The 27,955-nt window shown below is 27.3% G+C and overlaps 1 protein-coding gene and 8 non-coding genes across 16 annotated transcripts; all 9 read right to left on the reverse strand.

The window, feature by feature from the left end:
* Positions 1–140: 140 nt before the first annotated feature.
* Positions 141–27,869, reverse strand: LOC132940934 (hrp65 protein-like). 8 transcript variants are annotated; one of them, XR_009664115.1, is made up of 12 exons: positions 27,390–27,868; positions 18,263–18,451; positions 17,982–18,197; positions 17,168–17,338; positions 16,970–17,100; positions 16,599–16,894; positions 16,311–16,501; positions 15,699–15,756; positions 14,412–14,425; positions 14,107–14,133; positions 723–875; positions 141–308 (listed from the first exon to the last, which is right to left on the reverse strand). XR_009664115.1 is itself a non-coding variant. In XM_061008741.1 (11 exons), the coding sequence occupies exons 1-11, from the start codon at positions 27,582–27,584 to the stop codon at positions 11,409–11,411; spliced, it is 1,635 nt and encodes a 544-aa protein (XP_060864724.1). In that variant the 5' UTR covers positions 27,585–27,869; the 3' UTR covers positions 3,644–11,408. The 8 variants fall into 8 exon arrangements, 4 of the variants coding, with proteins under 4 accessions (XP_060864724.1, XP_060864722.1, XP_060864725.1 ...); XR_009664113.1 differs by having other exon boundaries at positions 15,666–15,756; XR_009664116.1 differs by lacking the exon at positions 14,107–14,133.
* LOC132942238 (small nucleolar RNA snR60/Z15/Z230/Z193/J17) lies at positions 20,378–20,468 on the reverse strand. Its single transcript, XR_009664254.1, has one exon. It is a non-coding gene; the product is annotated as a small nucleolar RNA snR60/Z15/Z230/Z193/J17 (small nucleolar RNA).
* On the reverse strand, positions 20,883–20,973 carry LOC132942239 (small nucleolar RNA snR60/Z15/Z230/Z193/J17). Its single transcript, XR_009664255.1, has one exon. It is a non-coding gene; the product is annotated as a small nucleolar RNA snR60/Z15/Z230/Z193/J17 (small nucleolar RNA).
* Positions 21,362–21,452, reverse strand: LOC132942240 (small nucleolar RNA snR60/Z15/Z230/Z193/J17). Its single transcript, XR_009664256.1, has one exon. It is a non-coding gene; the product is annotated as a small nucleolar RNA snR60/Z15/Z230/Z193/J17 (small nucleolar RNA).
* Positions 21,840–21,931, reverse strand: LOC132942244 (small nucleolar RNA snR60/Z15/Z230/Z193/J17). The gene has a single exon (XR_009664260.1). It is a non-coding gene; the product is annotated as a small nucleolar RNA snR60/Z15/Z230/Z193/J17 (small nucleolar RNA).
* Positions 22,325–22,415, reverse strand: LOC132942241 (small nucleolar RNA snR60/Z15/Z230/Z193/J17). The gene has a single exon (XR_009664257.1). It is a non-coding gene; the product is annotated as a small nucleolar RNA snR60/Z15/Z230/Z193/J17 (small nucleolar RNA).
* On the reverse strand, positions 22,854–22,944 carry LOC132942243 (small nucleolar RNA snR60/Z15/Z230/Z193/J17). Its single transcript, XR_009664259.1, has one exon. It is a non-coding gene; the product is annotated as a small nucleolar RNA snR60/Z15/Z230/Z193/J17 (small nucleolar RNA).
* Positions 23,334–23,424, reverse strand: LOC132942236 (small nucleolar RNA snR60/Z15/Z230/Z193/J17). The gene has a single exon (XR_009664253.1). It is a non-coding gene; the product is annotated as a small nucleolar RNA snR60/Z15/Z230/Z193/J17 (small nucleolar RNA).
* LOC132942245 (small nucleolar RNA snR60/Z15/Z230/Z193/J17) lies at positions 24,551–24,641 on the reverse strand. Its single transcript, XR_009664261.1, has one exon. It is a non-coding gene; the product is annotated as a small nucleolar RNA snR60/Z15/Z230/Z193/J17 (small nucleolar RNA).
* Positions 27,870–27,955: the final 86 nt, after the last annotated feature.

A 27,955-nucleotide genomic window follows, 5' to 3' on the forward strand; every position in this document is an offset into this window, starting at 1 on the left:
AACATCCCTCATTTTAGCCAAAAACTACGGAACCACGGCGAGGCCCTTTGGCCATTGGGGTATAAATAAATGTTGAATGCAGACATATGATGGATTGTTTAATGGAACACGAAGGGAAATAAAATATTAAAGAAGATTGATTATGTTAAGAAATGTTTACTTTATTGAAAGTCTTCAATTGATATACGTTGTCGTAAAACATTTCTTTTCTTCTTTTTTTCGCTAACCAGCATCCTCTGCGAACGGACCATTGTTGGTCTCAGCCCAAACAATGTATGACTTACGCGTAACCCCATCAATTTAGATAGCTGTAGAATAAAAAAAAAAAAAAAAAATGATTATTATAAATCAAATCATAAATGTCTCAAAAGGTTAATACTGCCAAATTTATTTTTTAAAAGCGTAAAATTTGGCACACCCATTTATGGGTCGACCTTTGTGAAATGAAGGGGTAGTTAAAAAGTATATTATAAAAAACATAAAAAAAAGTTGATAAACCGTTGCCAACAATGGGGTTTCGTGCTGCAGACACATTCATCCTACAACAGTAGTCTGCGGTGGTATTTATTTACATGGAAGGGCGATAGGATGGTTTCGAGGTTTAGTAATCCTTTTAGTTTAATTAAGTGAATACCTTGTAATGGTGCATTGGATAGCATACTGCAGTGATATGGCTAAGGTGGAGAGGCTTAAGTGTAATATTTCAAAAATCAATAGCTTACCGTTACAGTAACGTTACGTAGAACTGTGCGCGTGTGGACACCGTAATACGCGTACACACATGCACATGGGAGGTAGAGACTTCTTCCATAATTCCTCAATAATACATTATTCCAGTTGATTTCTTCTTAACCGAACGCCGCACAGAGTCGAACCTGGAAATTAAACGTAAAACAAACCAATGCATGTGTTAATACATTTCATATTGACACATAATCAAAATATAGACACACGAAGCGCGCGTCTTCGTGGGTACCGGGTGTAAAACATTTCGAAATTGGGATACAGTGGCGTATTAGAAACCTTCCATATTCATCAACTTCCTGAACTTTCGTAATATTAATAATATTCATTTTTACTTAATTCAATTTTATAATATTAAACAATACAAAAAACAACCTAAGGCCCGACGGGGTGGAAGGATCCATTCATTGCCCCCCCTCGCTCCTTAAATACGCCACTATCTATTTTAATGGCTAACATATTTATTCGATACGGTCTTTTAAATTCAAGACAAGTACATTACACACAAGACGACCTACAACATTACCGTGCCATCTTCCTGATTCGGGAGAGGGTGGTTTTTTTTTAATATACGTAATATATTATGTGAAACGGCAGTAAATCGAGTCGCGTGACTTAATTTGTAGGTCAAAACCTTAATTCACGAATAGTCCGATAAAATTTAAATCACAAATGCGCGAAACGCACACTGTGGATCGCACAGCGAAACCATTAACATTATTATTTCCAAAACGAATTCAAAACAAGCTGATAAAAAAATGTATAGGTAATGAGTTATTATTATAAGTTAATAACTAATAACATTATAAATGGTATGTTTAGGTTTCTTACAATGTCGTCGTTGCGGTGCTAGTTTTGAATAATATATAATATGTATACTTAGGCACATATTATGATACGTGTAACTACGACTGATGTGCCTTCAGATAACACCAGCACGGCCGCCATTCGTGGCGAAATAATACGTACACAATAAAAATCGGAAAATCTCAGCATGATCTCCAATTCCCGAGACATTTCTAGAAACTATTTATCTTATTTGATATCGAGATTATCTGGTAAAAGAACTACCAAGTCATCCTGAAGCGGAAGAAGTTTTGTTTTCACGGTGATAAATCGTAACAAAAATGTACAATTCTCGCTAGGTTACAAAAATAAATTGCAACTATGACATACGCTTAACTACTTAAGGAACTATGTTTTATTATGTTATTATATTATTAGACTATACATACAAAACAAATGTGTACAATGGCGTACTTGCCATTTGAAGGGGATAAATAATTTCCTCATTAATATAAATAATATTTAGATACAGCTAAAATATTATATTTATAGATTACATATTAATAATAAATAAAAAATATAAGTAACTCAATTTCTTTATTCGGCTACGCCCTTAAACATAATATATTGTATGTATAATTATAAATAATATTATTTTAGATAATGTGCATAGTAGGTACATACCGTACGTATATAAAAGTCGGATACCTATACGAAATTGTCTCTATAGACAATTGTATAGACATACAGCCCGGTTAAACAGAAATTGTAAAGATCATATTATAATATCCATTATACTTAATTGGCACGTCAAGTACATAAATCAAACTCGTGTTACATAATTATTATATTATACCAAATCCTACATGGGCCCGTTAAAAAAAAAACAATAATTTAGAAGACAAAAAAAAGATCGACCGGTGAACTGCACGAGATGCAGATATGAACCACTTTGAAACGTATACGTTTCAGCCTTATAAGGGCCTAGTCATAATTCTATTGAATGAATTACATACGAAAACAATTTTATTGAAATCGTGTTGTAGGTTAGATAAATAGATATAGTAGGTAAAAAATAAAGCAATTCTCAACATAATATGTAAACAGGTGATTCTTTCAACTTAAAACAATCATTTTCTCGATTTGTTAAAATATTCTATTTCTGTTTCTAAGTTATAATTTTTTTTTTGAAATTTTTACTTTATTTTATGAATGTATCTAAACTTAATTTTTAACGATATATTTCTGATGATTTCAATATAAAAATATAATTTAAAATCAGTAGGTACATAGATAATTACTTACTTAGCAACTCTTACATATTAAATGTTAAAATATTAAAAACATACCTGTGTATGTTTAAAAACTTAAAATAACAATAAAAATAGGTTTCTTCAGAATTATAGTTATATCTTCAAATATCTTTCAAAAACACATACATTTACCGAGAAACCAGCTTTTTAGTAACAAAATGTATATACATGAATAAAGACGATATTTGATGTTGACCGAATTTTGCAATTAACTTATTGCGTTATCTAATCTAGAAATGCGTAGAGCGTTTTCCCCGGGCTTGCCAAAATGTAGTAGTGTACGCGAACACATTTTCACGCATCACGCAAACATCGTGTAGGTACTTACAATAGTATAATAAAATTACATCACACGAGCTTTGAGTCCAAGCCACATAATATTTAGCTGCACGTACCTACGCCTAGAAAATAGCATTGTGTAATTTAGGTAATATAATCTTGTAAAAAGCACTTAACTTTATCATCAAAGTGTGTTAAGTACAATATTCATTCGAATACTTAAAAATGTATTCAAATATTTTTACATTTCATGTTCAAATAATCGATTTACATTTTCCAAACCCTCTCCCTTATGGCTACGTGTACTTTTTTAATGTGTTTAATATTCATTTCACACAAAATGTATTCATTACACTTATTCCATGTTATAAAAGAACACTTATTCAATATACTACACATAACATTTAGGTTTACACATTTTTGAAGACAGTGGTTTGAATTACGAGGTTTCTAGTTTTAGATTGTAAAATATTAAAAACAAAATGTCGAGGGATGGATTATTATGATAACTTTTTTATCACATAGTAATTATAATATTTGTGACAAGATACTATGTATTTTTCGTACGAATAAAAAATGCAATCATTCAGATTATATACATATTTTTAATACTCCTTTATTATATGTACTCGAAAAAAAATGTTAAAATATTGAATTCGAATACTTTACATTACTGGTAATAATGTATTATATAATATACATTATATGTACATATAATATTACATAATATAGTTCTTCTCGCACCTTCTTAGCCGACACCGAGCTCGACGCTAATAAGTGGATGATCATCACTCAATCACTCTGCAACGAATAATTTTTTTCTTTAGACTTACCACAACACATCCAACGTCATTTTACAACACGTGAAACAACGTCGCTGGCTATATATTTATTAATTTGTCTGATCCATTGGATTTGATAAAAACAACTATGTAATAAAATAATAATACGGCGCGTGATGTAGGTGTGCACACGCCAATATTGTAACCAAGATTAGACGATTATTTAAAAACTGAGAAAGATTTTTTTCACGCCCAAATTACGGCGTACAGCTGAAAAATAATCATATATTAGATTGTCATAAAAACGGATAGTTCAACGAAAGCAATCTTACAAATTTGGACCACCCACAGTTGCTATATAAAACCAAGATCTTAACCCGTTTGGATAGCAATGATAAATGTGTTTGGTCAAAAACTGTACAATTTTATATTAGTTATACTGAATACAACATTTATGAATTTGAAAAATTATCTGTAAAAAAATCAACATTTATTTATTCATTAAAAAATCAATAGTTGCCATCGTAGGCATATTGTTTACGATTAATTGATTATTTTGAAGAAAATATTTATAAATGAATCGGTAAATTTTCTAATTGAAAACTTCAGCGGTTGTTACAGAATATCGCGGTTCATGACCTTCTAATATAACTTATTTATATTTTTAACCAGTTTTTTTAAAGATATATGCAGAAATATGTATTGGTAGTTTTTTTCTTTAAATAGCAAAAGAATGTCAAAATAAATGTTAAAATTTGAATATGTAAAATTACGAAACATAGGTCTATATAATCAGAATTTTCAAATTAGGTATAATAAAGTATGCATTTGCATACATTTGCCATCCGGACGTTATAACTTAATAATTAATAAACTATTGTAGATTCAAATATTCAATAATATATTATATAATATAACTCAGTTTAAAATAATTTACATAAATAAAACGTTACGGTATGATTTAATTTATAACAATATGTTAATTATAAATAAATAATATTTAATACGTCCAATAACGCGTGGAGAACATACATTACTGGTACTTGTCATGATATTCAAAACACTCGTTTTTAAGTTATTTCATTAGATTCATGACGGGTTTTTTAAGTGAGACCAACATTTTTAATATATTTCATCAGCAGATGTTACTAAGTTTGTATAATGGTTTTTTTTAAATTGGGGTACGCCTTTTTTGCTGGCCCAAAAAACATCAAACAACGATATTTTTCCACACGAGTTTTCGACGCCCTACAAGTCTAAATCTGAAATTTTGTTACTTATTTACATAGAGCTGAGAAATTTTCGAATGTCATATTATTACCAAAATACGTGTAACGATTATTTATTTGAAAATTCTTGTTCTATAAAGTATAAATATATAGAAATGTTTAATAACAGGAGTTAAATAGTTTAGATCCTATTGTTTATAAACATTAAAAATATATAATATATTCCAAAACAGTTGGGACCCCATAATAAATATTACAAAAATATATACCTAAATTAAACTTGAAATGTTACGATAATATAATTTTTATTTTAAACTTCTAAAAATTTGTTATTCTATCTATACGAAAAATAAAACGTTTAATATAAAATTAATTTTAATTTATAAACATAATAAGATTTTTTTTAAATTACTTTTCTGTAAATCTAGATTTAAATTAATTGGTTTAAGTAAAATAAAATATAATAAACAATAATAATTTAAATCAGGATTAAAAGAAAAAAGATAATCTACAAGGCTATTTTAGATAATACAAAGAGAATTATACTAAAAATTTGAGTTGATTAGTAATCATATTAAAAATTCAAAAATAGCATTATTTAACACTTTCAGGTTGATTTTTTTTATTATTTAAACTGAACCTTATTTATTTTTAAATTATATTAAGTTTGAGAAGTTAATAAATTCATCAGTGTCAATGGAATTATTATAATGATTTATTAGCCTATAAATAATACTGTTGCTTTCAATACATTTATAAAAGTTTAAAAAAAAGACAAAATCCACAAGAAAGTTCAGTGATTTAACAAATTTAAAATCATAAATACAAAATATAGTAGCAGTATATTTCATTGAAACAGGCCCTTTTTGATTAAATAAATTTTCTTCTCACGTGTGGCTCGTACGACTTATACCATTAAATACACTCAAAGGGCCAACTTCATCAATACAATACCACACAAAAGTTATTATTAATAATATTTCATTCATATTGTTTTGTTTTGATTCAATTATTCAATTGAACTCCCTACATCAAGTTATAAACCACAACGTTGACATATTGAAAATGCTGAAAAATTATGAAAATACATAGAATATTAAAATAATATTAAGTATAAAACCAGGCAATCTTCAATGTATTATTATTTAACAACATTACAACATACAAATCTGTGATATACACAATATAACAATACCTTAATGTTAATAAAATCAATACAGTTTAGATAGAACTGTCTCATATTCTGATTTGATTATATAATGTCAGTGAAATAATATGAAGATTGTCAGGTAATAATAGCTCACTTTCGTTAAAATTATAAACGTATGTATCACAAAAATTTTCATAGACATACCTTCAGATCAAACTAACGAAGAATTTTAATTCTTCGTCATTTTTAATAGTGCTATATAAATACCAAACGCTGTTGCTCTCGATGGTCAATTCGAATGGCCTCTGTTTTTGTATGTTCCAAATTCTATATGTAGGAGATGCAAATAGTAAAAACTAGATGAAAGATAAATTTGGATTTTACTGTAGAAATTTAATTAATTTTAAAGGAAAAGATTTAAGATTAGCATGAAATTATTGAACATTAACAAAAGAATAACTCTTTTCATATATTATTATCATAGACATGTCTGGTTACTGGTAATGACCTACAATTTTATATTTATTTAAAACTTTTAGGATTTTTTTGTGGCGGCAGACAGTGGCATCATTTCAGTTTTTTAAAAGAGGGCAAAATGTTTGACCAGTCCATAATAAAACTAAAAAAAACCCCTCGTTAACAATTACATTACAATTGCATTAATATCTCAATACAAATAGCCTTCTTACATAATTTTATACTTACTAGTTAGTATCATAAGTTACTATCATAGGCATTAATAACACATTTTTTTTGATAGATAACAATGACTAAATAATTGATACATACGTAAAAAGGGATACCTAAATATATTACCTAAAAACTACTATATGAAGGCCCAAAACTAGCCCATAAATTGCCCACCTTTCTCCACCTCAAATGACACCACTATCGGGGAAACTGATTAATTTTTTAACTACTAGAAAATATAATTAATATAGATCAGAGGTATTCAAACTTTTTCATTCCACGGTTCCTTCATCTCTTCACAACATTTTGGTGGCTCTCACATTATTAAGGACACAGAAAGAAAATGTTTTAATGTTTAATATCAAAGCAAAAAATTTAATAATTATTATGCTTAGAGAACTAAAATTAAATGTTTTACGTTTACAATATAACAATACATTATTAAGCTTCATCATTGTTTTTTTTCTTTCTATTCTGTGTTACAGCTCCTATGACAAATACTTGCGACGGCCCTAGGAGTAACGATGCAGTTTGAATACATCTGTTATAGTTGATTATAATTTAGATTGTATTGTTCTATTGCATTGGTTGCACTATTTTATTGGTACATGTTTTTGTCTGATTTAAACCAATTTTTATGAAAATTCAAATTTGGTATATGAATATATTTATCTATATATAACTATTAATCTTAGACAGACAATTAGTGATGGGTTAACTTAGTCCACAAAAAATAAAATTAATAATTAATAATAATCTTATTTTATGTAGGTTTTAGCACCCTTCCCCTAAAATATAATCTAATTCCCGCTATGCACTTTATAGAATATATAATTAAATTTTACATAACTTTGTATTTTTATTTTCACAATCTGCAATATATAATTTCATGTTATTATTTATACATTGCTGTTGTGAATGGATAGGTTAAAGAATCATCCCATTGTGTGGCCAGATATATTGTGTGGGGATTTGTCATATTTTAAAGATCTGCATGAATAGTAGAGCTTTTGTACACAAATTAAAAATATAAATAAATATTTGTATCTATTGTCTATGGTTTTAATCACTATGTTAAGAAGTTCTTTAAATTGTGATATTAGTTACACAATTTATACCATTGAACACCATAATTTTTCAATTATTAATTATCGTGGTAGCAAAAATAATATGATTGTAATTATTACTTAACCCACCCACATACATCGTGATTTTATTTTATAATTTTGGTTATTCATAATTATTGATTTACAATTCATATTTACTCTTATTGTTAATAACTAAAAGTTAAAATAATATTAATTATATTTAAAATAAATAAATATGACAAGAGTATATTAACTTTTGCATTATATAATTTTATCCAATAGGTATCAGTAATTCATAAAAAAAATAATAGAAAGTCCCTATTTTGGACAGGGAAATTATGGTCACACAACATTGGATGAACTTTTAATAGAATATTTAACTTATTTTATTTTATTTCTTAATGAATTTGTTTTTTTATGGTTTATAAAGGTATAATAATCATTAAATAGTTATTTATAAATAAAAGTTTTGAAAACTAAATTATTGAATCATTAGATCATATAATATGGTAAGCAGTTCATTAGAATAAACAGTATATTTACTATTATACTATTAATGTCAAGTAGCCAGAACTCAAATGAGTATCTTGTGGGAGCCACAGGTTTAATTTTGTTTCAAGTAGGAATATTATAATTTTAATATCACAATATATTTGATATAATGCAACAGAAAATTCATAAATAGTGATGGCCATCACTAATGTCGATGTCAAAAAACTGGCAGTTAGTGACTCTGCTTACCAGTGTTCTACACCAGGAAACAATTATTTGTGTGAATTAAATCAAAATACATGGAAGCGAAAAAATACAAAGTAATATGTAAGGGTGCCACTGCATAACCCTTGTCGTTACTTGTTATAATTTTTTTGAATTATTGGAAAAACTTGCAATTTTGATGATTCTAATAAATCACACTCGGATTGTTTATCGGAGACACAAACCACCAGTTAGTTTGATATGAGTTATAATCATGATTACAATTATATTTAAATCGTATTCATTTTTGAAATTTTCCAATTGAAACATTGGCACAAGAATTAATTCTAAAAGATTATTTAAAAAACTATGGTATTATTATGTAGCAGTGGCGGCTCATGCCTAGGTGTGCAGGTGTGCTCACACCATATAGATTATAAAAATAGATATAATAGTAAAAATATATTTTAATTTTAATTCAATATCAGCTGTTAAAACTCGATTTATTCTATAATACAAAATTCAATTTTAAAAAACATTTAATATTTGCTTAAACAATTATTATACTCCTAAAATGTAGTAGAGATATGCAATAAATACACATCAAAGTATACAAGTCAGTCAGAACACCGTCAGTCCGTATAAAATACGTTTGGCCATTGAGTGGTGGGGGTTAACAAGTAAAAGGAACCTAGTTGCTTATCTTTAACAATATCGCCGTATTGACATTATTTTCTTTTTCAAATTTTTTTTGAATTTTGGTAACCTTTTTTTTAAAAAACTTTTGCAATAATTGCATACCATCTACTTTAAACATCACTGTGTGCACCACTAAATATTTTACCTAAGAGCCGCCACAATTATGTTGTATAAAAATAATAATCTCATGTAAAATATATTGATGTAGAAAATCAGACTTTATCACTGAACCAAATACAATATTAACTATTTGCTACAAACAATAATATGATTCCAAAAATTTGTTCGCTATCGAAATGTTAAGTCTGAAGAGTATGAATATTACATTTCATACATCATATTACTTATTAAGTAATTGCATAACAATTTTATTCAAATGTATTACATTTCATTATTATAAAATTGAAAAAAAAAAATGGTCGTTAATTAGTTTGAACCTGAGAAAAAAATACTGAAGTTGGTAGAAAAAAATAAGGTACATTTCATTAAGATAAGAATTTATATTTATATTTTAATTTTAAGAGGTTAACATTAGTTTTTTTTTTTACTTAAATAAGTCAGTTGACTCCAGTTTGAACAAATGAGGTCACTTCTTATTTGAACATTATTTTTCTTAGATTAAAATATCAAACACCAAGTCATAATTCTAGTAAGAAGTATAATTAGGAAAATATATGTATAATTATATTTAATAAATAAACTATTTCGTGCACCTAAATTTACTTATGATTATATGATTATATTGAAATTGATCTACACACAATCACACACACACACACGAAAAAATTAATTTAACGAACAGTTTATTATAACTATTAAACTTACAGTTAAGTATATTTAGTTTATTTAATTTATCTGTTGCATAGATCAATCTTCATATTTTATCGTTGTTTAATTCAATAAGTAATTAAATATATTTAATACAAAAATTACAAAGTTTCACTCGCGATACGACATATTTCTACCCATCGTAGTCTTCCTTAAAAATAGCGATAATCATTAATTTCAACGTTTACTTATAACCGATAATCAATTAGTTTGTATTACAACTATTTAAAAGTATTTTATTCAAAAATACAACAGTAAAATCTACCTAATTAAGAACTATTAAATAATGTAGACCATTAGTCTATGCCAAAATGTTATTATAATCATACAATTAAACATTTTAAGAGCAAATAAGTATTTGTGTACACTCTATTCCAAAAACGCGTTAAATTAATTACTACAAATAAATTCAAAGAATATTGGATTCTCAATTATCACACCACTACATTAATGTCAACATGTAAATCATTTATATGGTTATCCATAAATTATAATTTTTGAGATGACATTAAGATTGCCTATTGCGAAGTTACCTATAATGTTAGTACATTATATTAAGAACAATTAATAATATTTATTATGTTATAAATAATAATTTCCGAACTCAAGAAGATAACTTTACCAGTAGGTAAAAAATAAATACTTTTTGAGACCATTGACTAACGTAATGTCAATAATAATAATATAAAACCACTTAAAACATAAAATTACATAAAAATTACTAGCATTGTTATAGTAGATAATCGAAATACTGCTGTTTATATAGTTATTCAGCTAATCAGCAAAAGAAGTATAAAAAAAATCAAGAAATTAAAAAAGAAATGCAATATGAATCAGGATCAAAAGTGGTCTATTTTTAGGTTAAAAACTGTAGTAGCAAATAAGAAATTGTATGATTTGCATTGATGTAAAAAATAAGTTGACTAAAAACGAGATTATACCTAAATAATTCATAAAATAGGTACCAAAATTAGTTTTATCATCCTATCTTGAGAATCATAAGCGGTTATGTGATATTTCAATGATGAGTTGGTTATCATTTCAGCTTTAAATGAAGAGATTAACTATTCATCTTCAATTTTTTTGTTCTATAATCTGTTTATTCTTAGGATCTTTTTGAAAGATTAAAATCTTCTACGATCCTGGCCGTTACGTCTGTCTTGACCCCACCTTCCGCCCCTGTCTCCTCTAGGGCCAGCGTCGAAAAGGCCTGGTGGCGGCAATACTCCTTGATTGTCACGTACAAAAGTTTCCACGAACGGCGTCGATTCCTATCGGTTATCAAATCAATCAACGCATTCATAGGGAATTAGTCATGTAAACAATAAATTACCTAATAATAAAATAAATAAAATATTCAAAGAAGTAAGTTCTTATAAACTTTTTTATAGATTTGGAATACCAAAGAGATACGCATTGACAAATTTCAGTACTAAAATACTTTAGAAATAGGTACTGAAGATTTAAAATACAAACTATTTAGTTTTAATTTGAAGTTGAATGTTGTAGATTTCAAAATTGAAATAAATAGTGAGTTACAAGGCATCTTAGCTTAAAAGATAAGACAGATATCATAAGTTTTATTTATCTTTGAAAAAACTCCCAATACATAAAAAAAATACAAAATAAGTAGATGTTTTTTTGTAAATTAGATTGTTTTTGCATTTATTATATAAAATAAAAACAAAACCTAAGAAAAACAGGTAATTTACCTTTAAAAATATATAGTACCATTTCTAAAATGTATGTCTTTTTTTGTTTTAATAGAATTATTGTTTTAATAAATAGACTCAAACCTAAATGAAAATAGTTACGACTTTTCTCCTATAAATATTTACAATTTTTACAAATATTATAATTATATTCGTATTAAGAGAACGTAATAGTACTAATCACGGTCTGTACTTTCAAGATTATGCTTAAATATATTAAACAATAATACGTATTATAATAAATTAAAATGCTTATACAGAAAAATGTTGTTTTCAATATTATAAGAAGTTCTGCTGCTTAACCTCTAACTAAATTGCATACAGTTTTATTTATAAGATAAAACGTTTGTCGGCCAAGCCTGTTTTACCAGCTAGAATGCTCTCTTAAATTTAAATTGATTCAAGGTTTGTAAATGTTATATTAATAGAATGTATGTTTTACTTTCCTAAAAACTAAAAAATACAAAAATGTATTTCAAAACTAATTAATTCAACAATCAAATGTTTAAAGTAGAATTATTAGCAACAACAATTTAAGAAAAAATATGATATAAAACGATGATAATACTTATTTTAATATATTTTTTTAACATTTAAATTCATTAATAAAATGGTTTAATTTGTTTAATATATTGATTTAAAAATTATGATTGGGGATATGTATTTAATGATCCATTTATCATAAATGATCTAAATATCTGATTTAAAAGGTAGCGCCTATCTCCATCGAACAAACCTACAACCATAGCTTATTTGCATTGAGCAGAACCAACTTTGTGTTAATAGCTTCAATACTAGTCAATTGACCAATCAAACTTAAAAGAAAGAATCTTATGTATGTTCGTATATTCTAATTTTCAACAATATTTTTATTTTTAATTGAGTTATTTTACATACTAAGCCATAACTCTGTTGTAGATTTGCTAAAATGAAGACAATATATGCATGTGAGAAGTCCTTATAAGTCTCAAATATTCTAAAATGAAATATTATTTTTAATGCAGCATCTACATAAAAATAATTTTCTTTGATATTTAAATACATATTATGCATGTTTTTATGATTTCAAAAATGTTCAGTAAATAAAATTCCCAGCCAATTTTATTATACCTAGAAAGTTATGTTTTTGACTCTTACAAAAAAATTTTTGTTTCAATAAATGTGCAAATAAAATAAGTACATACTATGTATTGTAATATATTATAATATATTATGATGTACTCATTTATTTGATTGAACTGTTTTTACTCCCAAATATTATTAAAGTATGTCAGAATTCTTAGCAAATTAATAAAAAATAATATATCCAACAAACCGTGTATATTTTGAAACTCTGTAATTTGTAAAAATTTCCAAAAGGGTTACAAACCCATTAATAATAATAAAAATAAAATAAATATTTTGTTTTTTTATATTGTTTTAACTCAGTGAATGAATGTGTATATGAATTTATGTTTTTTTGTACATCAAATAGGTAATATATCGGTTAATATTAATAGGTAATATATGCCTAGTGATTAAATATAAGATAATAATAACCTATCAATACTAAATAAAAATATACAAGAATATTTTCTTTAGTAAAATCAGTCTTGTGACATCTTGTAAATAGATTAATAAAACATAAATTGTCAAATTCTTGTAATCAGTGATAATTGTGGTCATTACAAGTATATATATACATACTACACCAATTTGTTATTAAAATATGACAAGAAAAACTATACTATATACTCATGTTTATAATTCCTTTTAATAATTATATTATGTTTTTGAATAACAAAGAATTTATGGAAATGTCAAATATTTCTCAACTTGATATTACAGACAAATTTTTGTTGAAACACTTGCAATGTTTTAAATTTGAAAAATACTAATACATTATTATTTTCAGCTGCATTATATGGACAAATAAATAATAGATGTCCATGTATAATTCCTGAAAATGTCTTAACACCAAAACAATTCAAACACAACAATTCATTCTTAATTAAAAAGAATCTGAGTCATAATCAAGATATATTATGTATTTGTAATATCTAAAGCAATCATACTTCTAAGAAGTGATGAGTAATTATTAAAATATTAAATCATGCTTCAAAAGACTGACCTGATTTGCCACTTGGCTTTCCCCACCCTGTTAGGGAATAAGTGAGAAATAATTATTATGTAAATAATAATTATTAAGAGATTTTTTACATTAGTTACATAAGTAATTAGTATTTTAAGATCATTGATTCACTGTTATTTACTATTTTAACTTAAAACTAATTTTTGTTGTTAATAAATGTTAACTTGTAATTTAAAATAATAAAGACTATTTTTCACATTGTGTGTTACTAGGAATGCTAGTAATAACTTTAAAAAATAGGAATATTTAAAACTTAAAATAGTATTAAAAAAAAGGTACATTACCATTCCTCCTTGTGCTGTAAAACAAAACAAAAAAAATAATTAATTATGGAAAAATAACTATAATAACACATGAATTGAGAATAATGGTATGTCAACGAGTATGAAAAATAGATATACATACAATAATCTTATGAATATATATTAATACTTGCATAAAGTGACCATTAAGTAAAAGCCGGACCATTTTAAAGGAAAAAATTAACAGATATATGTAATAAGAACTGTAGCTTTATAGCGAGAGATAGATCAGCAAGATATTTAGATATATAGGTGTAATTTTTTATGAGCATTTAAAATGGAAGCCTCATTTTGATACAGTAATAATGCGCTAAAGGAAATGTTTTCTTTCACATGTTTAATGATCTACAAAATATCCTTGACATCCCATGTCTAAGAATAGTATATTTTTCTTTGATTCAATCTTTATTATTATATGGTATAATAGTATGGGATTCAGCATATCAAAATGTATTAGAACCTTTAAATATAACTTATAGAATGCTCATTACGATAATGATGAAAAATTATTTTATTGATCAAAGTTATAATACTGCTGATCTAATCAAAAAACGAAAAAATATAAACATTAAAAAAATAATAATATAATAAGCATCAATAATAACAATTTTCATTAACAAGACTTTAAAACGCAAAATGTTTATACACAAGGGGTGAAGATAATGGTAATTTGCTTATTAATAAACCTAATAGAACATTATTAAATCAAGGTATAAGATTATTTAACCAATATATAAATATCCCCTTGAATATTATATTAATGCTCCGTAGTCTATATATGCAATAATTTGAATTATGTCATTATTATGTTACTATTGTATTGTTTATTAAGAATTGTTATCAGACTAGTCTAATATTATTTTAATAGCTTGATTAATTAACTAATTAAATTGTTATTATATTATACTTAGTATAGGAATGTCAGTTATAGGTAAAATTAAATAAAAATAGTTTTTGGTTACCTAAACTCCCCACAAGCTTTTGATTATAAAGAGTAGGTATCAACTTAAAATCCAAGAATTGTCTATTGTATTTATATAAATATTATTGTTATTAATCTATATTCTACGCACAATACTTTAAGACAAAAGACATTTAATGAAAATCTATAAATTGTGGTAACTAGAAATAACATTTAATGGGACCTAACCTAAAAATTAGAGGTGTTCTGTCACCTAATTCAGGATGTTTGGTCACACTATACAAGCATTAATAAATATATTAATGATTAGTTACCAGTTATAGCTTCCAGTTCACGAACAGACATACCTTCAACAGGAATAGGAGGTCCATCAAATTGGGGTTTACCCGGTCCTCCTCTATGGTCCTAAAATAAAAATAATACATCAATTAGAAAATTATATGTACTCAAATTAGGGGTGATACATTAATTCAATTTTAATCAGTTTTTTTATGAACCGATAACATAAAAATAAATTCTACAAGCATAATTTTATTTTATTTTACAATACGGGACAAACTCTTTAATAACATGGATATAAACAATAATAATTTGCTTTATGGAAACGAGGCTCAATTTTTAGAGGAATGAAGTGTCAGATTGGAAATGCGCATAAGACTAATGATCGGTGAGTTAAGATAGTAGTACTACCCCTGTAATAGAATAGTTACTTATTTCAATATAAAATAAAAATTCATTGTATTAGAGTGAAAGCTTTGTCATTATTTTCTATTATTTGAAACCATTATTATTATATCATTTAAATTTAACTAAAACTTATATTGTACCTATATTTACTTTATGTTTTTGGATGTCTAGATTATTATTATATCTGTAAAAGGGCTTGTCCGGTAAAATTGTTATTAAAATAAAAAGAACAAAATATTGATTTATAATATTTATATCCTATAATTTTCTACCTGCATGAATGATGAATTATCTTGTTGACGCCTCCTCATCTCTTCATCTTGATGATGCATTCTCATGCTTAAATCTTCGCTTTGTCTCCTGAAAATATCTCCTTCCCTAAGTCTTTGATCCTCTGCTTGACGTTCCTTCATTTCCCATTCCATTTTTTGTCGTTCTCTATCCATTTCTCGTTGACGCAATTCTAAATAAATAAATATTCATTTATTAAAATATTAAGACTTAAAAATATTAATATTAATAAGTATTAATTTTATTTGATGAAATATGGTAATATTTACGTTCTCGGAGCATTTCAGTCTCGTGTTCATAACGAGCATATTCCATTTGGGCCTCTAATTTTTCTTCTTCCAATTTCATCTCACGTTTTAATGCATCTTCCTTAGATTTATACAATTCAGCTAACTGTTTCCAACGAGTACCAAATTCATGTTCAAAAGAATTTGGATTGGCAAATCTTGGCCCAACATCTCTTTGTTTCTGGAAATCCATAGTTTTTTTGGGCAATAACTTATCTGGGAGACCATCTGAACTATCTACAAACTCATATGTTTCAACTACACAAGGGCGAAGTGAACTAAAAAAAAAAAAATTGATTAAATTATAAGTACCTACTAATGAAAGTTAATAATATAAAGTGTGTAATTATTACCTGGTCAAAAAGAAACAACCATCTGAACAACGTTTCAGAGCATTACTTGCTGCATTTTTACGTGAGAATTCAATGATTCCTTCACCAGTTGAATTACCTCTTTCATCTACCATCACTTGACAACGTTCAATCTTAAATATTAAAAATTATTTTAAAATAAAAAATTATTTAGATATATTATTTATATAAACAACATACATCACCAAATATTGAAAAAGCATATTCTAGGAGTTCATTGGATACAAATGGAGTAAGGTTTTTTACTTTGATGGCAGCAGCAATGGGAGCAAACCTTATTTTTAACATACGTCCTTTACGTGTCTGACCATCTAATTCTCTTTTGGCTTTTTCCGCATTAGTACGATAATCCTATAAAAGTTCAATAAGCTTATAAGCTTTTTTTATTTAATAGTTTATTATACTTGCATTGTCTCTATTTCACATACGTATAACATAGCAAATCTACAATGCCAGATTCATACTACAATTTTTTTATAGTTAATATGTACATATTACTAAATTTGTAGCAAAGAATTTTAAGTATAATAGTGGTATTCATATCTTTATTTAAAAACGTGTTTTGTGAATTTGAAAAAATAAACTATTTAAGGGCCATTTCACATGGACGTGTATTGTATGCATACGTATTTATTTACATTGGTTAATTCATACACGCCACTCTGACAGTGGTGCGTTTCCCTCGCCATTAACGCAAATGAACTTAATGTAAACTAAAAACATGCGCCCACAGTACATCGTGTATGATACGCGTCCATGTGAGCCCACTTATAACTCATTTTAAGATAAAATATGAAAAAAAAATCTACTCGAGCAGTTCAATTACATCTCATCTACAAATTTAGTAATATGTAAATTTATTTTAATATTAACTATAGACAGAATCAGGTACGTACTAAGATTTGTTATGGGTCTAGAGTGTAACCAAGAAACAACGAGAACTTCCCACTTAATATTAATTATAACTCAAATTAGATTTAAATTATTAGTTTACCAATCTGATAAAGGCAAACATTTTTTCTTTGTTCAAAAAATTTTCAGAAACTTCTCCATAAGGTTTAAACATTTCTATCAATTCTTCTTCAGTACAATCTACCAAGTTGCCTATGTAAAGACGACATTGGCTAAGGAACTTTCTTTCAGTGGTATCAGTTGGAGGAAGTTCATGAGTTGGACCCATTATTTGCATTAAACGTTCATTCCATAAAGCCTGAAAGTAAAAAATAACATTTTATTACATTTTTTAAATCTTTTTATAAAATTATGGTGACTAACATCAGCTCTAGTTAAACGATCATCTCCTCGATTAGGTGGACCACCTCTGAAAACTCCTGCACCAACACCACCACCACGTCTTCCTCCTCTTCCACTTTCAGAATGATTGCGATTGCCTCGATTCATGATATCATTATCTCCTTGATGGTTATCACCATGATTATTATCATTGCGAAACTCTCCTCTTGGCTGAAATTTTAATTTAAATTTTAGTTATAATGTATATTAAATTAACACAACAATAACATTGCATATCACTGAAGCATCAGAAATACCTTTAAATTATTTTGTTTTACTCTTACCCGGTTAAATATTAACTCAGATGTTTATAACTATCACATAGACTCAAAGATCTTGGTAGTATATATTTATAAATAATCATCATTTAAAACATTTGATAGTTTTTCCTTCTATAAAACTTAATGAAGTACACATAATATCAAACAAATCTTTGTTCAAAGGACCTATTAAATAATAAATTATGAGTGATATCATATGTCTAAAAAAGTTGAATGTAAATTATCATAAGAAAAAATCATATTTCTTAAGAACTCAGATTTTTTAAATTATCACATAGACTCAAAGATCTTGGTAGTATATATTTATAAATAATCATCATATAAAAAGAATATAACATTTGATAGTTTTTCATTCTTTAAAACTTTATGAAGTACACATAATATCAAACAATTCTTTGTTCCAAGGACTTAGTAGGTATATCTATAGTATAACTTGTGAAAAGTGCATTATGAGAATAAATTATAGAGAATTATTTATCTAAAAAAGTTGAAGGTAAATTATCATGAAAAGAATCATATTTCTTAAGAACTCAGATTTTTTTAGTTATCACATAGACTCAAAGATCTTGGTAGTATTTAATAATAAATAATCATCATATCAAAGAATATAACATTTGATAGTTTTTCCTTCTTTAATACTTTATGAACTACACATCATATCAAACAATCCTATGTTCAACGGATCTAATAAGAATACGAGTATACTATTATTTATCTAAAAAAGTTGAATGTAAAATATCATGAAAAGAATCATATTTCTTAAGAACTCAGATTTTTTTAGTTATCACATAGAATCAAAGATCTTGGTAGTATTTAATAATAAATAATCATCATATCAAAGAATATAACATATGATAGTTTTTCCTTCTTTAATACTTTATGAACTACACATCATATCAAACAATCCTATGTTCAACGGATCTAATAAGAATACGAGTATACCTATGGATATCCAGATAGGAAGGGGGAAAGACAATTGTAATATAGCAAAATTTAATATAATTAAGACAACTAGTGCGGTGGAAAGACACCATCTTAAGTAAATAATCTATGACTATGTGAACAATAATAATTAAAGACCGGATTTATATGTTTTTACATATCGTTACTGGGTCTATGCAGTCTTTGAGAGTAAAAAATGTGGATGATTTGTTCAATTCTGAATGCATAGAAAAAAGTTTTTTTTTGCATATTTGAGAATATTTTATGGGTTAGAGAATATTTCGTAAATTGTGAGAAAAAATTTGTATTTATTTTTAATTTTAATATTACGTACACAGAAAATTTTTTTTTGAACATTTACAATTTTTTATTTTATCATTTCCAACTCTTACTATAGTGCAATAATATTCCATTAGGATACAAAACTTTAAATACCTAATAATTAACTCACTATTAATATAAAGTTGAAAAAAAAAAAATTTTAAATGCATTTTAAAGTAAATATGATGATGTTTATTGATTATTTTTGCATATTTTGGTTTTTTTTCAGAATATTTTGCATATTTCAGCATATTTTTTAAATTTTTAAGAGAATATTTTAAGGTTTTTTTCAAGAATATAAGCATCATATTTAAGGTATTTTAAGAGAATATAAATCCGGTCTTTAATAATAATATAGCGTGACAACAATTTGTTTTGACATGTACCCATAATGTCGACACACATATGAAATAATTCATTGTGTTTCCTAGTAGGACAATTTATTTTCTTTACCCTTTGATTTTCAATTTATGAATTGGCACAATAAAACCCAATAATTAGGTATTATAGCGTGGCGAAAGGGCCTATAATTATTAACTTATACCTATAGGTATTCATATTTCAGATAGGAGCGAAAGACAATTGCAATATAGCTAAATTTCATCTTAATTCAAATGAACTATGTAGTCATCATACAAAATGAATACCAAATGTTTTTTGATTCTTTCAGAGGTGGGTGGTGATGAAATAACTGTCATCAAACATAATCAGAATGATTAGAAATATATCTCATCATGAAGAATAAAAAAAAAGATAGTACATAATTTAAAAATATGATTATTGATAAGATATAACTAAGACAACTAGTGCTGTGAAAAGACATCATCTTAAGTAAATAATCTATGTGAACAATGATAATATAGTGTGATAACAATTTGTTTTGATATGTACCCATAATGTCGACACACATATGAAATAATTCATTGTGTTTCCTAGTAGGATAATTTATTTTATTTACCCTTTGATTTTCAATATATGAATTGGCACAATAAAACCCAATAATTAGATATTATAGCGTGGCGAAAGGGCCTATAAATATTAACTTATTCCTATAGGTATTCATATTTCAGATAGGAGCGAAAGACAATTGCAATATAGCTAAATTTCATCTTAATTCAAATGAACTATGTAGTCATCATACAAAATGAATACCAAATGTTTTTTGATTCTTTCAGAGGTGGGTGGTGATGAAATAACTGTCATCAAACATAATCAGGATGATTAGAAATATATCTCATCATGAAGAATAAAAAAAAATATGATAATTGATAAGATATAACTAAGACAACCAGTGAGGTAAAAGACGTCAAGGAAAAAAACCATGTGAACTATGATAATAAAGTTTGATTACAATTTGTTTTGATATGTACCCATAATGTCGACACACATATGAAATAATTCATTGTGTTTCCTAGTAGGACAATTTATTTTCTTTATCCTTTGATTTTCAATTTATGAATTGGCACAATAAAACCCAATAATTAGGTATTATAGCGTGGCGAAAGGGCCTATAAATATTAACTTATTCCTATAGGTATTCATATTTCAGATAGGAGCGAAAGACAATTGCAATATAGCTAAATTTCATCTTAATTCAAATGAACTATGTAGTCATCATACAAAATGAATACCAAATGTTTTTTGATTCTTTCAGAGGTGGGTGGTGATGAAATAACTGTCATCAAACATAATCAGGATGATTAGAAATATATCTCATCATGAAGAATAAAAAAAAATATGATAATTGATAAGATATAACTAAGACAACCAGTGAGGTAAAAGACGTCAAGGAAAAAAACCATGTGAACTATGATAATAAAGTTTGATTACAATTTGTTTTGATATGTACCCATAATGTCGACACACATATGAAATAATTCATTGTGTTTCCTAGTAGGACAATTTATTTTCTTTACCTTTTGATTTTCAATTTATGAATTGGCACAATAAAACCCAATAATTAGGTATTATAGCGTGGCGAAAGGGCCTATAATTATTAACTTATACCTATAGGTATTCATATTCAGATAGGAGCGAAAGACAATTGCAATATAGCTAAATTTCATCTTAATTCAAATGAACTATGTAGTCATCATACAAAATGAATACCAAATGTTTTTTGATTCTTTCAGAGGTGGGTGGTGATGAAATAACTGTCATCAAACATAATCAGAATGATTAGAAATATATCTCATCATGAAGAATAAAAAAAAATATGATAATTGATAAGATATAACTAAGACAACTAGTGCTGTGGAAAGACATCATCTTAAGTAAATAATCTATGTGAACAATGATAATATAGTGTGATAACAATTTGTTTTGATATGTACCCATAATGTCGACACACATATGAAATAATTCATTGTGTTTCCTAGTAGGATAATTTATTTTATTTACCCTTTGATTTTCAATATATGAATTGGCACAATAAAACCCAATAATTAGATATTATAGCGTGGCGAAAGGGCCTATAAATATTAACTTATTCCTATAGGTATTCATATTTCAGATAGGAGCGAAAGACAATTGCAATATAGCTAAATTTCATCTTAATTCAAATGAACTATGTAGTCATCATACAAAATGAATACCAAATGTTTTTTGATTCTTTCAGAGGTGGGTGGTGATGAAATAACTGTCATCAAACATAATCAGAATGATTAGAAATATATCTCATCATGAAGAATAAAAAATAAATAAAATGTATATATTAAAAGAAGGTTAATGTATAATTTAAAAATATGATCATTGATAAGATATAACTAAGACAACTAGTGCTGTGGAAAGACATCATCTTAAGTAAATAATCTATGTGAACAATGATAATATAGTGTGATAACAATTTGTTATGATATGTACCCATAATGTCGACACACATATGAAATAATTCATTGTGTTTCCTAGTAGGATAATTTATTTTATTTACCCTTTGATTTTCAATATATGAATTGGCACAATAAAACCCAATAATTAGGTATTATAGCGTGGCGAAAGGGCCTATAAATATTAACTTATTCCTATAGGTATTCATATTTCAGATAGGAGCGAAAGACAATTGCAATATAGCTAAATTTCATCTTAATTCAAATGAACTATGTAGTCATCATACAAAATGAATACCAAATGTTTTTTGATTCTTTCAGAGGTGGGTGGTGATGAAATAACTGTCATCAAACATAATCAGAATGATTAGAAATATATCTCATCATGAAGAATAAAAAAAAATATGATTATTGATAAGATATAACTAAGACAACCAGTGAGGTAAAAGACGTCAAGGAAAAAAACCATGTGAACTATGATAATAAAGTTTGATTACAATTTGTTTTGATCTGTAACCATAATGTCGACACACATATGAAATAATTCATTGTGTTTCCTAGTAGGACAATTTATTTTCTTTACCCTTTGATTTTCAATTTATGAATTGGCACAATAAAACCCAATAATTAGGTATTATAGCGTGGCGAAAGGGCCTATAATTATTAACTTATACCTTTTAAGTATTCATTTTTCAGATAGGAGCGAAAGACAATTGCAATATAGCTAAATTTCATCTTAATTCAAATGAACTATGTAGTCATCATACAAAATGAATACCAAATGTTTTTTGATTCTTTCAGAGGTGGGTGGTGATGAAATAACTGTCATCAAACACAATCAGGATGATTAGAAATATATCTCATCATGAAGAATAAAATAAACAGACAACTTTTATATTAATAGAAGATAAACATAGAATTATCAATATTATACAAAAATACTGGAAGTATTATTTACAAGTGTAAATGGGTATTTTTTCTGGCTCTTTTGTTTATTTCACGACATTGCATACATAGGCAATAACACTAATAATAAATTAATAAAAGGACAAACAAGTTATAATAACAAAAAGCATTAAAAAATTCTAATAGAAATATACGGATAATAAAACAAAATTAATAAATATTATCATCAATTAGCAAAATTAAATCAAAATATTTAAATGTTTGTATATCTAATGGTATATTTCTAATTTACTGTATCAGTTTTTTTTTGCTATTTTTTTAAAAACTTATGAAGTTAAGTATACTAAATTTAATGATGAAGTCAGAATTTGGCGTACGCTCATGGTTTTAAAGTTACAACACTTCAAAGTAAGTAAAGAAAGAGTGGGGTAAATTGTAAGAGTAGTATGATAAACTAAGATAAGAGTAGATATAAGGTGGTTACACTATGACCAATATGAGGTTTGTATAATAAGTCAAGGAATATTTTTGATTTATTTATCTGGACGCAGAGCAGGGAGCGAGTGGAAATAAGGGCATAACTGATGATCCCCAAAAAAAGGGATGCCCTATAAAGTAGCTGAGATCCTAATTTCAAGTAAAAAAAATAAGACTAATGTTATTTGAATATAAAATAACTCAGATTTTTAGAATTATCACATAGACTCAAAGATCTTGGTAGTATATATTTATAAATAATCATCATGTGAAAAGAATACGCATCGATTATTTCCTCTTATAATTATTGTAGGTTAATAATAAAATAAAATCAAAACATGTATCCATAATGTCGACACACATATGAAATAATTCATTGTGTTTCCTAGTAGGATAATTCATTTTCTTTACCCTTTGATTTTCAATTTATGAATTGGCACAATAAAACCCAATATTTAGGTATTATAGCGTGGCGAAAGGGCTTATAATATTTAAGTTGTTGTACTCACACATAGGTATCCATTATTCAGATAGGAGCGAAAGACAATTGCAATATAGCTAAATTTCATCTTAATTCAAATGAACTATGTAGTCATCATACAAAATGAATACCAAATGTTTTTTGATTCTTTCAGAGGTGGGTGGTGATGAAATAACTGTCATCAAACATAATCAGAATGATTAGAAATATATCTCATCATGAAGAATAAAAAAAAAGCTAGTACATAATTTAAAAATATGATTATTGATAAGATATAACTAAGACAACTAGTGCTGTGGAAAGACATCATCTTAAGTAAATAATCTATGTGAACAATGATAATATAGTGTGATAACAATTTGTTTTGATATGTACCCATAATGTCGACACACATATGAAATAATTCATTGTGTTTCCTAGTAGGATAATTTATTTTCTTTACCCTTTGATTTTCAATTTATGAATTGGCACAATAAAACCCAATAATTAGGTATTATAGCGTGGCGAAAGGGCCTATAATTATTAACTTATTCCTAGAAACCATACAACGTGCTTTTCTTAGTAGGGTTTTACTTTACTCTGGTATTACATTTAAAATTAAATTGGCACAAAAATAACAATATATGATATTGAAGCGTGGGGTCAGGAATAATAATTCCTAATTATATACATAAAAAAATAGTGGAATAATATAATATAATTACTCAGATTTTTAGATTTATCACATAGACTCAAAGATCTTGGTAGTATATATTTGTAAATAATCATCATGTTAAAAGAGTAGTTAATTCAAGAAAAATTAAGTTAATAATAGTGTTATAAACCCATTTCATTAGTAATATAAGCATTTCTTTGACATATATTTGTAACTATGTACCTACTGTATTAACGAGCACAGCCGGCGTATATGGCATTCTGCTGCATGGGCACTTTTGAGCCACAGCGGGCCCATCCGACCGCGCTCGTCCCCAAGGCGAGTCAGTCCAACAGAGCCTTCACAAATCAGTGTATTTTTGTATTAACATAATGTTCAAATAAAGTATAGTGGTTAACTACCTCACTGCGTGTTTCATTTATTTAGTTGTTTATTTACGTACATAACAAGTTATTAAATCATAACATGTATCCATAATGTCGACACACATATAAAACAATTCATTGTGTTTCCTAGTAGGACAATTTATTTTCTTTACCCTTTATATTTCAATAATATGAATTGGCACAATAAACCCAATATTTAGGTATCATAGTGTGGCGAAAGGGGGGTATAATATTTTTATTTTCAGGTAGGTAAAGTCAATTCCAAGTTGTTACTAATAGAAAATATCAAAAAACTATATTCATTTTAATACTAAAGAATAATTAATATACTTCTGATTACCTACGTAATTTAATTAACCAATAAAATATAATTTAAATTTAAAACATTAAGCACATACCGAGTATTTAGCATTAAAATACTTGATATAAAATCTTACCTAGTATTAACCATCTACCAGATATTATTCAAATTTAATGATATTTTGTTACAAAGTTTTCATTATCTTGGTAACATTCATACATTTTAAACAACTTTTCTAATTATATTTTGTAACTACCAAGTAGTGTTAAGTTTCTAATTTGTTCATATATTGCGAATAAGCTAGGTCCCTACATACAATTTAAAATACATAAATTAAAAATAAGTGTTAAGAGAATCCTTAAACCTCAAATGGATAGCCAGGGTTACCAAACTAACATTCATGGATCCAAGTGGTCCTAATTGTATACTTTAGTTTGTCTATGATGTAATTTATGTAATTCAACTACCAAGTATGAATATTTAAATAAAAACTTTAAATGTTATTGGAATGGTATTTGAGGTAATTTTTTTAAAAATTAAAACACAATTTAATTCAGTCAATGTACCTATATTATTTGACTTCTAAATTAGTATGCATAGTTAGTTTAAGATAATTTAAAACCACACTTCGTGGATTTAACAAACACAATTTTTCTTTTTTAAAAATTAATAATTCAACAAAAAAATATTAGATTTATAACATCCAATTCAAAATAAATTAATTCATTAACGGCTATTTATGTAATGCTGTAGGATGAGATCCTCTTTATGGTTAAGTGTGGAAAATAAAAATGATTTATGTGACATGTATGCACATGGTCTCCGTAAGGACTTCTGAAGAGGTACAAGGACAATTTAGCGATATCAATAAAATTGTATCCAATGTCATTTTTTTTTATGAAAAAGAGCCATTTTGTATATTATTTACGATAATTTTCTTCAATAAATTGCAAATTTTTACTGCATATCATGTTTTTTAATGTATATGTACGTGCATTTGAGTACTTTTTAGCGCAGAGAGTTCCGATCCTTAGTTATAACTTATAAGTACCTAATAAAGTAAAGCAACAACCTATCCTATCCAAATTTATTATTTTTCTGATTTTCAGTAACCTATTGGAAGAAAGTTTGGGAAACATTGGTTTATACAATAATTGTACAAACATAATCAGTAACTTCCAAATTCAGAAATATGAAATATCCTAATACAAAAACATGTGGAGCTATAAAAAAAATATTCTTAAATCTTTCATAAACGACAAAATACTTGTTTCAAGAGGCGACAAGAGTGTATAGACTACAGAAAAGCGTTAACGATTTTACAAAACCATACCAAATCACCACCATCATATAATATAAACCGGAGTCATTAGTCATTAGCTAACTATACATGAAGTTTAGCACTCACGATAGACCATCATTAAGTACAACGTCTTACAACCGCACACTTAGAATCCGTTGTACGTTTGTTTACAGTATCGAGCGGAGTACCAAAAAAAAAACAACGAGAACCCAAAATAACATTGATAATTACCATATTGTTGTCTCTCGGAGGACCACCTTTGCGGTCTCTGTTGGGTCCGCCGTACGGTTGGAAGCGGTTGCCTCTTCCGCCGCGGCCACCGCCATGGAACTCTTCTTTCGGCTTATGATTGGGGCTGGGACCGTGGTGTGCGTTAGGGCCGTTCAACGACGTGTCATTGATCTTCTCGTCTTTGATTTGCGCCATGGTGCGTTCGCTACACAGTACTGCGTTGAATTGAAACAATCGAACGACGCTGCGGGGCTGGCTAACCGTGTAAGACTTGCGAAGATGAGTTTGTTGGAGCTTAAGCGACCTACTCGGACGAGTAGAGCGAATGCAAACGAAAAAATATGAAACTATGACTTAAGAGACAATGTGAGTCGAAGAGAGTACGGACGGGCAGAGGGTCGATTGTCGAATAAAATGGCCGACCAGAGTAGCACGGTAAAGCATAAACACATTGACGGAGTGGTGCCGTATGTGATGGTAGGGGGTGAGTGCGGTGTACGTTTTCGGTCGGATGAAGGAGATGACGCCGTTACCGGTACAGTATGGCCAACGGTAGCGTCATCAGG

This window comes from Metopolophium dirhodum, chromosome 3 (assembly GCF_019925205.1).
Source record: "Metopolophium dirhodum isolate CAU chromosome 3, ASM1992520v1, whole genome shotgun sequence".
NCBI classification, from domain to species: domain Eukaryota; kingdom Metazoa; phylum Arthropoda; class Insecta; order Hemiptera; family Aphididae; genus Metopolophium; species Metopolophium dirhodum.